The sequence below is a fragment of the Mustela lutreola genome, chromosome 3, assembly GCF_030435805.1.
Source record: "Mustela lutreola isolate mMusLut2 chromosome 3, mMusLut2.pri, whole genome shotgun sequence".
Lineage (NCBI taxonomy): Eukaryota > Metazoa > Chordata > Mammalia > Carnivora > Mustelidae > Mustela > Mustela lutreola.
Window position 1 is genome coordinate 152608153 of NC_081292.1, and position 12538 is coordinate 152620690.

Consider the following 12538-nt stretch of genomic DNA (forward strand, 5'->3'; position numbering starts at 1 on the left):
GCTGTTGAATGAGAGAAGCCAGGCATGAAAGTGTATCTCCTGTATGACCTATTTTATATAAAGTCCAAAACCAAGCACAAATTGGAATCATATAAAAGGAAAACATTTCTTTTTTTTTTCTTTTTTCTTTTTGCAAAGGGAAAATGACCCAGAGGCTTCTGGGGCATGATAATGCACTCTCTCTCAGTTCAAGGATATGCTTGTTCTGTAAGGTTTATCAACTTGTACACTCCTGCTTTGGTGCACATTTCTATACATATATGTATACTAAGTTTTGAAAGTTTACAGGGAGAAGATAATGAGTTGAAAATGACGTACTTCTAATACTGTTTAACTTGGGACCGCCTAAGCCATATCTATAATTGAGAACACAAAAATTCCCAAAGTCACGTATAGGTCAATGCAAGGGTCCTCACCCCCCATCAGTACTACAAAGGTTAAAGGGCCGCATTTGCTAGATTGCTTCTTAAAGCAAACAAATTACCTTTTGATGTAAAAGATTTTAAAATGTGCATGCACAAAACATTTTTCTTATTTCTTTAACGGGGTACAAATCCTGAGCACAGTTTAATGGCAAAAAGACTTCTTAATCCATCAAGGAAAGATTGGTTTCTACTTAACGGTGCTCAGCTAACTAATCAACACCCAGCAGAAGAAGGGATTTATTTAGAGAATGGTGTTTAAGTTCTCAGGTAGGGGGCCCAGAGACCTTCCTAAGCCCTGCCCAGATGTTCTCTGTGCCCCTCTACTTCTCCATTGCGGGGGCAGCCTCTCTTCAACTGAAAAACATCTGGAGAGATTTAAATTCAATTATGTAAAGAAAAGTGCATCTGGGCTGCAAATTTTTATATAAAGCTGTGAAAAAAACTGCCAGGATTTGTTTTCTGCGAATGATACACACACACACACACACACACACACACACACACAACACACAGTCACACAGTCAAAATTTTTATGGATTCCAACAAAAGTAAACCTTGTTCATCTGGCTCTTAAGTTAAAAAAAAAAAAAGTAGACATCCATCTCAAGTGCTTATTTGATTGTTGGCCATAATTAATCTTAGGTTCCATCAGGAACAAACAGCAAATGGCAGGGTTTCACATTTGTGTCTTTATGTACTTATGCTAGTTTTCTATATACAATGCAATACTAATTCGTGGACTTTTTGCATGTATTTTAGACAATTTTCAAAAATGGGATTTGTGGATGACAAGCGGATTGCAATTTGGGGCTGGGTGAGTATTTGTTTGGCTATGAATCTGTGTCCATATAGTTAGTGATTATAACCCAGAGCATGATAATGTATCTTTGGCATGTAAATATTTAGAGATGAAAATCAGGCGTTTTTAATCTAAGAAGTCCCCGATAAAATGTCTTAGAACTCTAGGTGGTGAGTCCCTGCTAGTCAAGTGTATATCTCCGCTTACTATGATTAAGGAGGAGGGTTTGGGAGGTAAGGAAGGTAGAGAAAGAGGGAGAGAGGTTGGAAAGGTGAGCAGGAGAGAGCGAAGGAGGGGGATTTTCTCGTGAGTCAAAGTCAGTAAAGATCTAGTGTAGACTGATCTTTTCTCTTTAAGTACTGCCCGGCAATTTTTTGATGCTTTTCCCACTTAGACCTATCAAGCAAAGGGACCAGGGCTCTGAAAGTGTAGTCTTTAGATATTGTCCAATTAAGGCCAATTTAAGCCCTTCTCTACCATGCTTTCTATCTCTAAAGAGGCACAGTATATAAAGATGTGAGAAATATGGAAACTGCGACTTGCTTACCATATGTCCTGAATTCCTTTACCTCTATAAAAATAACCATTTCCATTCCTTAGTCATATGGAGGGTACGTAACCTCCATGGTCCTGGGAGCCGGCAGTGGCGTGTTCAAGTGTGGAATAGCTGTGGCACCTGTCTCACGGTGGGAGTACTATGGTATGTCATTACTTTCAGGTACAAAAAGATACAGAGTGTTGACCTTAAAGTTTCAAGGACAAAACCATTCCTTTTTGAGTTTCACTGTTTCTATAGGAAATAAGCTTATTCATTGTAGATGCGCCTTATAGATATCTATAATCAAATGATCTCTCTTATTCTGCTATTGTGAAAGTCTAGGTGGTATTGTTATCTATTACTTAGTTATCAACAAATTCTGTTTTCTAAACGTCAAAATATCCATAATGCTACATTTCGGCAGATAAGCCCTTCCTTATCTTATTTTAGTTTGGGTTTTGGGGCTTCATATATTAACTGAATAAAAGAAGCATGTATTTTTTTTTTTCTTCCAGTAAAGGTCAAATAAAGAAGGGTTTGGATGGAAAGACGGGAGTAAGGATTGGGGCAATTCCTGGGCTGTCTGTTTTATTTCCCCCACTGTCTCTAAGTTAGTGAAAACCACTCTAGGATCTCTTCTTCATCACTGAGAAATAATTCTATAAGGCATCATACACACATAAGACTTTAATTCCCCAGGGAGAGAGAGTAAACATTGGAACACTAGGTAGGGGTAAAGAGTCAGAAGTGGTGAGAAGATGAATTATTTTCCTGTATCTTTTCAGAACCCATCTCAAGTACTTTATGTGATAGACTCATTGAAACAAATATGCTCATTACATAGTTTCCCCCCATTGTATGGCAGTACCAATCTTGTAGGAAACCCTTTCTTAAAGGCCAAGAACATCCAATGTAATAAATAAATAAATAAATAAATATTTCTATCTTTCTGTTAAAAAAAAAATGGAAATCATACTTCTGATTCAGTCCACACACGATGGATTTGTTTTCATAATACTTTCCTGCTTCCTACTAATTATGCTGTTGGATAGCTTGTTTTTGGAGACCTCTGGTGGTCAATAAAATAATAGAAGCCATCTTTGTGAGTTTAGAAGTGTAATGATTAAAAAAAAAGATAAAATTATGGGGCGCCTGGGTGGCTCAGTGGGTTAAAAAAAAAAGATAAAATTTAAAAAAGAAGTGTAATGATAAAAGAACTTCATAAAATATATTTAGATCAAGTTAACTTTCTAGACATAAGCACTTTCTAGAGATCTTACATATGTATTAATTTGAGAAATTTTACTCACAGATCAGATAGAAGGAATACATAACTGGTATTTCAAAGGTGCATTTGTAAAAGTTTATAGCACCTATATTATGTATTTTTAAAATACTCTTATTAAAATTTCGGGGGTGCCTGGGTGGCTCAGCCATTAGGCATTTGATTTCAGTTTAGGGTTGTGAGATCTAGCCCTGCGCTGGTCTGGGGTGGAGACTGCTTAAGAGTCTCTCTTTCCTTCTCCCTCTGCCTCCTCCTCCCCTCGTCACTCATGCACATACACTTGCATGCTCTCTCTCTCTCTCTCTCTCTCTCTAAAAAAGAAAAAGTATATTTCAGCTCTTCTCACAAATGTAAACCTGATTAACATAATAAAAAAGAGGTATAATGTTCTAGGACAAGAACTGAAGTCTGCTGTTGTTTCAGGAAAAATTTATTCTGCCCTTAAAGGCTATTTTCAAACCTCCTTTCACATGTCCAACCTATATTATTCATATTTAAATGTTGAAAGATATGAACATTTTATGAAGATCTTGTATTTTTAAATGTCCTTTAAAATATTGTATTTTCTGTATTAGTGTCCTCTAGATATGTAAAATTACATATATTCTGTATTCCTTTTAATCAAAAGGATAAAATGTTGAGGTTACTCATTTTGAAAGATGTATTTTGATTTCCATAGAACAGGCATAAAGGATACATTTGAGATAACTAACACTCATTATCAGTGTAGTTCTTAATGATGCCAGTCGTTCAGAAAGGGTTACAGTGTTGCTTAAGGTTGTTGTTTAGATGATATATTCATTTAAAGAATTAATGAGATCAGTACTGAACTACCTGTACAATTTGCAGTGAAATTCATCATTAACATAAACAGCACAATGACAGCATATTATTTTATATTTAATCTGTTTACTATAATCTGGTCACTGGAGGGGGCACCTTTCAAAGCAATTACTTCAGATTTTTAAAGTTATTTTGGAATTCAGCCACAGAAAATCATAAAATTTTCTCATGTATATTTTAGGATATATCTATAAAATTTTTAAAAATAGGGCAAAAACATGTTTCATTATCCAAAATAACCAAACCAATTATGTATCTTGTTTTTAGCCATACTTATAGATAAAAGAGCTTACTTCATTTCAGCAGATATTAGTGTGATTTATTTCATAATACAAAATTGTTATAATCCCAAAATTGAGGGCTTGCCACAAAATGGGCAAAACAAATGTTTGACTTGCACTGTGATGGAGTAACTGAGCTAATACGGGGATCTTCAGTGAATAAGTGATAACTTAACTCTTTGTTTTCATTATAATGAATTTTAAACTGCCAAAAAAATATGATTTAAATAAGCAACTAGTAATTGAACATTAAGGGATTTCCAAAAGAAAATTAGGGTATATGCTTGTGTCAGGAACAAAAATTCAAGAAAGTTGAGGCATTAAGTGACTTCCTAATTAAGATTCTTGGAAAGGATCAGATGATAATGGTAAAAGCCCTTACTTTTCAGCTCTTAACATATGAATTTTCTGCAGATGGATTTTTTTTTAAAGATTTATTTATTTATCTATTTGAGACAGTGCCATGAGTGAGAGAGCAGAGCAAGGGGAAGAGGGAGGGACCAAGGGGGAGGGAGAAGCTGACTCCCTGCTGAGCCCAAAGTGGGGCTTGATCCCAGAATCCCCGGATCCTGACCTGAGATGCTTAACCAACTGAGCCGCCCAGATACCCTCAGTAGATGGATTATTGACTGGGTTTAAATCATCTAGTTTGATCTCCCTCTACTTTCATTCGTTCCAGCTGAGCATGGAAAGGCATGAGTCTGAGCTGGTGTCCAGCTGCATTCACAAGCCAAAACAAACAAACAAACAAACAAACAAAAAAAACCTGATCTTGAGGAGACACTCCTGAGGGAGATGCTACAAAACCACACAAAAGTAATGACATATGAAAGCACATAAAGTCACCCAGTAAGAAAAAGAAAAGTTTATTATATGAATTAACTATTTTTACATTTTTTTCATCACAGACTCAGTATATACAGAACGTTACATGGGGCTCCCAACTCCCGAGGACAATCTTGACTATTACAGGGTAAGAGATAAGAAACTAGATCTATTTTATAACCTATTTATAAGTTTGTTTAAGAACATTTTTAAGTGTATCTATTCTAGAAAATATATATTTTTTATTTCCAACAAAATTCTTGTTAAAAAGAAATAACACAGGTGGTTTAGAGATACTCCACTAGCTTCCCCTACTATATTCTGCATTAATTAAAGACTTTATCGTATGCTATATAGGTCACAATATGCATTCATTTGGAAATACAAAGCAACACCAGATAATTACTTTAATTATAAAAATTTCATTTAGAAAACATGTCAAATTCGACATATTCCTTTAAAGCCCAGAAGACTCCTTAAACCTTTAGCTATATATTAGATTTTCTATGGTATTATAATTAAGATGTATGTACAAGCTTTTAATTTTCCAATTCATAGCCAACTATGTAGTTTGCTCAAACAAGATTGGAGTAAAGCAGGTGAAGAGTATGGTTGGGCAGTGCCCTGAAGAGCTCTGGAAGCCACAGTGCATAACCTCCAGCAGGGTTGGCTGACGGGGAACCCGTGGCAGGTTGTTCTCAGGCTACAGCTTTTGAAATGTGGCCTGGAAGTCACCATGGTTGGCAGCCACGTGTGCTAGTGTGGAGGCCACTGCTGAGCCAGAGCACAGTCTCTGGTGTCACACTGAGGTAGCCGCAAGTGCCAGCCTAACTCTTAGAGACCCTTGTAGCACTTTGGCCCTTCCAGAACTTTCCCGAGTTGCTCTGTCATGGTTGTCGAAAACAACGAGGTCAGTCGTCTCGTGGTTTACATTCTCCAATGGAAAGTTAAAACGCTTTTTGGGACAATGAATTAAAAAGTAAGAAAAACAAGAATAAGTTAACACAATTTCTTATCTGGGCCACAACTCTCAATACACGGGCTTCGTATGAGTGCCTTGCTTTGAGCAGTATGGGTGCATTTTCATAAGATGCCACCATTCCTATAGATTCTGAAGCTATTTGATCAAAACCTAGTAAAACTCAAAATTTCTAGCTTTCCAATGTAAGTATACACAGTTTGATTTTATTTCTCCTAGTTTTGTTTAGGAAGGCTTAGGCAGAGGGGTGCGGGGAGGAGTACTTGGCTTGGTCCGTGTCTGCCTGTATGTTTTCCAGTCAAGATAGAAAAGCAGCTCACTTTAAAGTGAGATGCACCGATCAACTTCTGCTACCAAGCAGCCCCGAATCAGGTTGTCCCCATTTCTGCCAGTTGTCCTCCATAATACTTTGGACTCAATTCTTCCCATTCTTTCTCTTCCACGTCCAGTAAGCTTGCCTTAAACGGCTAGTTTGTTCTTCATCAGTCTCTGCATTACCACTGTCGCATGACTGTGTGCTTTTCTAATAATAACCCCGTTGGTGTCCCCTTAGCTTGTCTTTCTCTGCCCCCGTCTTTACCACAACGGGGCATGAGATCAATCCCCACGGCTCCACATACAACACTTTCATGGATCTTCCCTGTGATTACTGGAATTCTTTGACCAGAGGCTTAGCATCCCTCTTACAACAGTCCAGTCTGCTTATAATAGTCACTGTCCTCTGACTGTTTCTGGGCCTTTCCCTTTTATGCCCTTGTCTTCTGTTCCCGCTGCCTGCAATGTCATTTCCCCTATATCTCCATTTAATAGCAAATTGGTGCTGCTCTTCTGGAGGGCTGGCATCCCCTCTCAACTCTCATGACATTCTCCTGTATCTTAATCTTCAGTTTCTCTTTCTTGGACCCATGGTTCTTTTGAACCCCCATTTCTCTTCTGCGTGATGATTAGCTGTTCACATCTCTACTCAACACTGAATTCTTTAGATGACCCAGTATGAAGTATAACCCTTAAAAACCTTTCATGGTTGAATTTTTTAAGGAAAATGTTGTTTTAAAAATTGCCTGTCTCCCTCAATTCTCTCATCTTACATCTAGAATTTTCTTGTCCCTAACCTGACCAGGATGCTGATCTTTGAAAGCCATCCCTCTTGTGGTATGCTGTATTTGCTGAGTTGCTGAAGGGCTTTCTCAAGTACCCCAAATCCTAAAATTCTCAAATCAGAGATGTACTTACTGTCCAGGACCCCAGCCCTGGCTCTAGAACAGAGTGGATGTTGAGTCAAAAGTTCATTTCTAAAATCCCATCCCAAAAAGTCTTTGAACCTAGAGGCACAGGGTCAGGTCCAAGCCCTGACATCGAGGGATGTCCACAGCACCTGCCCTGATTCTCTACTTCTCTCGGTGCACATCAGCAGACAGCCAGCAAGGTCTTTCCTTTTCAGACGGCCCTTCCCTCTTTAGGATGATTCGTTCTAATCTACCCTTTCATCCTGAGTCTTTTTCCAGATTTCCCCAGAGGCTCCTCATCCCTGCATTGAGCCCCCCCACCCCCCACCCCCCACCCCCGCCCCAATCCCCACCCGCCCGGAGGTGGCCATGTTCGTCTCTCCCCTTAGGTGTTCGCTGCATGAGGTAGTCATGTAAATAGAAGTCACTTCCCACTGCCAATGGCAACACACGCACACTGGGTGCACCGAGTCACTCTTCCACTTCACTGCACAGATGGCACCCGAGGACTGTTTAATCCTTCCACGCCAGGAGTCGAGTTTTCTTGGCACCAGATTCAGTGCTGGCAATGGACACATTAAAACTGCCAGTACCAGGGAGCTAAAGGTTCCCAATGTGTTACTCGGAGGAATGATTTGGGCGGGCGAGAGTTAAGGTGTGGAGGGAGAGGGAGGCGACGAAGGCTCACTGAATTGTTTCCACCCTGGTAAGTTGCTTCCTCTGAGTGTGGAGAGCCGAATCTAAGTGCCTATATTTGGTGCACAGCAGGCTTTAGAATAAAGCTGCCCTCCTTTGTTTTTTAAATAAGCCTGTGCTTTTGTCTCTGGCAAGAATACATTCAAAGATTCTATTTTCCTCCAAGGCCCCAGCTGCCCCTCTGGACCCCATCTTTTACTTTTCTTTCCCAGGTTGTTTTTATTTCTCTCTCTCTCTCCTTCTCTCCTTCTCTCCCCCCCTCCTCCCACCCTTTTGGAAAAGACAAAGAAGACAATTCCTGAGAGGCTTTCAGTACCCTGTGCCTGTCTGTGGGTCAGAAGGAAATATTTTGAAAATGATTCCCATTTCATTTGGCCCACTGACTCTCTGCAGGACATCCAGGACAGGAAGGACCAAAACGTAGAATAAGCAAGGCCCTGATCTTTGTCTACATTTGCAGCTAATGAATCGTCGATACCAGAATTATAGCCTTTCTAAGAAAAGACAGTCTTTAATTTAAAAAAAAAAAATGAGAAAAACGATTCATTATTAGGTCATTGATGACCCAGATTTGGAAGAATTTGGAGAAACCCACATCATCAAACGAAGCACATTTTAGGAAAGAGAGGTCCTACTTATGATTTAGGAAAGAAATTCCAGAAACCATTTGTATACACCAGTGGAACAGGGAGGGATGCCATGTATAGTTGTTCAGCTTGTGCACTGCTGAAAACTAGTCCATGTTTCACTCACTAAGGCATGGAAGTCTGAGGCTGCACACAACCAAAAGGAATGCTTTTTCCTATTCTTACAAAGATACCATATAGATTAGCAGACCCAGGATTAAGGCTCAGACCCAGTGCAGTGACATGAGCAGTGACCCTATGAGATCCTTTGTAGATAATCACCCCCCACTGCCAAGTGAAAGAAACACTTTCAAAGGCAATGGAGCTCTGTGGAAACATCTTTTCTGCAGTGAGTCTCAGCCCACAGCAGACCAAAATGGCAGCACAGGTTTAAGCAAAGGAATTAGATAGGCTACGAGAAAACCCTTACCCCCAATAGCAAAAAGCAAATAACAACCGCAGCTACACCTTGAGTTAGTGGTACTCACTAACATTGACACGTGGTCCTTCGTGTGGTCAACCGTAGGTCTTTTAGTCAAACCTATTTGAAAAATGAACAAATAGTAAACTGACACTCACCTATTCAAGGTGCCTGGTATTTTCATTGTTCAAAAGTTGATTGCCTTGTTGGTGAGCGAAGACATGCATGCAAAATTATCGAAGAGAAATAAAAGAGAGTAGGTAGGGAAGCACAAACTCAGATATGACAGAGTGCCCCCTATGTATGGAAAAGAGAAGTTGTTCCCTAATTGTGACAAGCCTCAGGGATTTTGTCCTTTGGGAGCATGTAGGACAGGGTAGGGAAGTGGCCAAGAAGTCCGTGTTTTACCTCCCTCCACCCCCCCCCCCAGCTCCTCTCAACTCCTGGCGGGGAGGAATCCAGTTTCATTTATTTCATTCATTTTTTTTTTTTTTCATTTATTCCTTAAGTGCTTGCTTCTATGGGCAGACATGATTCTAAGCTATTTACTCAGATTATTAGGTTCGGTTCTCCCTCAGATTCTCTGGGATAAGTGCTCTAATGATCTTCATTTTATTGACACTGAAACTGAGGCACAAAAATGTTACATAACATGTAGACGCTGAGGGGTAGGAGTGGGAGGGGCACTTGTGTGAAGCCAATAAAGAAAGACTTCGGAAATAAAGAGGGAGAGCGTAGACACTCTCCGTGGGTTGCAGAGAGGGGCAAGGCAGAGCAGCACAACCACACATGAGTAGCAGGTACAGCTGGTTTTCTGGGGATCTGTGAAGCAGGTTGGATGAACCGACGGATAACATGGAAGCGAGGCTGTGGGAAGAGCAGGCCAAATGGTGGCCTATAAGGCAGGACGTAGACTGGGCCGGGAATGGATTTATGGATCCGCGGAGAAGCAGAAGATCAAGGGCAGGAGAAATGGGGCCCAAGTCCTGAGCCTTGTTGCCAAGAGAAGAGGGCAGCCTGGAACACACAGAAGGGACTGATTTAACTTGTAGAGGAGATTTATTTTGCATTTTGCTCAAAATTTGATAGGCTTTTGGCAAGTGTATGAAACAGTCATAGATTTGGCAGTCTTCTGCTAGCAGATTTGAAATGTTCAATCCTTAAGAACTGCTGCATCGTTAGGTTATGCAAAACAGGGTGCAATTTTGTAAATATGCCATCTTGTACTGATTTGACATTTGTTCTATTATCCCAGAATATGCCAAAGGGAGAGAGACCTTCAGATTTAAGCCAAACCTTAACTTGTTTGTTGAGTGCTGATAAAATGTTGACTGCTGTGTGATCTTTAAAGAAGCCAGTGTTGCTTGGTGAGGACTGAGGTAGAGCCCCCTGTCGGGTTGACGGGCTCTCTCTTCCCTTGGCATCTCCCGGATACAGTTGTTTGATAGATGTAAACAAGGAAAACATCCGATATAGTGGGTTGAAATAATTTTTTTCTTAAAAATGTTCTCTGGCCTCTGTTTTCTGCGGCATTAATGGTGCTTCCCAAAATAGCATCACTTAATGCTGTTTGTGAGGTTTTGGTTGCAAGCGGGAGACGGCACAGAGGAAGTCAGCACACCCGTGGTATCTCACTGACGTGCTGGGTTGTCCATTAGACCAGTGGCCGTTTGCCGTTTCCATGAAAGCCTGGAAATGGTGATGAGTTAGTTGTTGGCTGGGCCGTGAAGGGACACAGGGATGTAAGGTTAAGGGGAACGGACGTCGGAGCTGGACCTCTACTCAAATTTGGTTTCCACCATTGACTAGCAGTGTGAGCTCGGGGAAGTGACCTAAGCTCTCTGAACCTCAGTCTCCTCTTCTGGATAACGGGGATCATCAAGCTGACCTCACAGGTTATTGAAAGGATTAAATGGGACCCCTGTGCCTGCCCTGAGAGAAGCTTTCGAAACACGGCACCTGCCGCCATCATCGTCCTCAGGAAGCTGGTTGTCCTTACGGTTCCTCGATGGCACAGGGGTGGCTTAAAAATTGTTAGAACTTCTGTTCCTTACAGTACTTCCCCGCTCTTATCAGCTCTCTCTTTATTTCAAAAATACAAAGATTTATTTGCTGGAAGGTAACTGAGGAACCAGCGTGATCCAACAAGCAGCTACAGATGGTTCTTCTCAGGGCTTGAAGGAAAAGCTCCTCACAGAGATGCTGTGGAATCGGCACTGCCACTGGACCAATCCTTCCCACTTCGTTTTGCCAGACTGTTGCTGACAGCGGGGCTCTCCGGAAGTTTCTAGCCTCGGGAGAGTGCCAACTGCACCACCATTGCATCCTTGCCCATTTATCACTCTGAGCTTCCTTTTTAGTAGCTGGTGATAGACTATTCGGCTTCTAACTTAGTCATCCATTTCCTTTTCTATTTCTGTTTCCATCGATAGGCAAATGGGGATTATCCTATTTTCCTGGGTTAAAATAGCATGGTGATATTATTTCCGATTATTAACCACATCTTCAGTTAAGGCACGCATCTCTTTCTCTGGCTCCGGGGGTCGCCTTCCACACCACAGACCACCGAGGGTCTCTCTTGATGGAGAAGCCAGGATTCTCGGTCCAGTAGGGAATGATGGGTGGTGCCAGACACACGGTGCCACAGCCGCATCTTTGGGGTAGTGGGGGGATGCTGCCTGCCGCCTGAGAGCCCAAGAGCGGGTGTGCACCTCCAGGCTGCCCATCCGCCTGGCCACCTTGTGCCAGGAGGCCCCTCTGGAAGCTTCTCCCGGGGAGCAGGGGGAAGCGTGCATGGAAAGGGCACACCTAGCTCACCATTGCAGGGGAGGCTTTTGTTTTATTTTTCTCGTGCTGCATTAAAGTATTTGTCTTTCTTTCTTTGTAGTGTAATATTGTTAATGTAAAACAATTTGCATCATGACACTTTTATCACAGTTTTCGTCTTTTTCTCAGTATGTTGCATTTCTCACCATGTCTAGTTCATCACAGCTACAGTGTGTACATCACAACATTTATCTTAGGCTCAGGGTTTTACTTGTTTATAAAAATTGTCTTCTTTCAGCCTGTATTCACTCCATTTAAGAAAAAAAAAAGGCAGCCAGAAACTGTTTTGGTCCAAACTCCAGTAGTTATCACATTCCTTGCTAACTGTCCTGCGTATTTATATGTCTCCTAACTATTACTCTATGTTTCAATGACATTTCTCAGTTTTATGGCTCGTGGAGGTTGTAGGAGCAGCTTTCGCTGTTCAAGCTGCCAAGCCAGGAAGGCCCGTGGGGCTTCTGGAGGTGAGGCGTCGGGACAGAGCTGCCCGCATGGGTCGGGTCTCCGTGTGGTAGCTGCGTATGTTGGGGGAGCAGAGCGCTAGGTTCAGGGTTGGGGGGGACGACGGCAGAGCGAGTGGCAGTTGGGGGGCAAGGCTGTGAGCAGGACTGGCCAGAGGGTGGCCGGGGTGGGGGGGCCTGTGGCTCACATGATGGGTGTTTGCTGGCGGTGGGGGAGCCCCAGCGTCTGGCAGCTCAAGCTCAAAATCCTCCTCTCTGTCTTTGGGGTGATTGATTTTGACCCTTTCCTCTCTGGAGAGCAGACACT

General features: G+C 41.7%; 1 protein-coding gene across 2 annotated transcripts in view; it reads left to right on the forward strand.

The window, feature by feature from the left end:
• DPP4 (dipeptidyl peptidase 4) overlaps positions 1-12538 on the forward strand; it is a 79687-nt gene that overhangs the window by 62339 nt on the left and 4810 nt on the right. For both annotated transcript variants that reach the window (XM_059167180.1, XM_059167181.1), the window contains exons 21-23: positions 1185-1239; positions 1825-1924; positions 5080-5144. In XM_059167180.1, coding sequence (XP_059023163.1) covers positions 1185-1239; positions 1825-1924; positions 5080-5144 — 220 coding nt within the window. The remainder of the gene's footprint in view (positions 1-1184; positions 1240-1824; positions 1925-5079; positions 5145-12538) is intronic.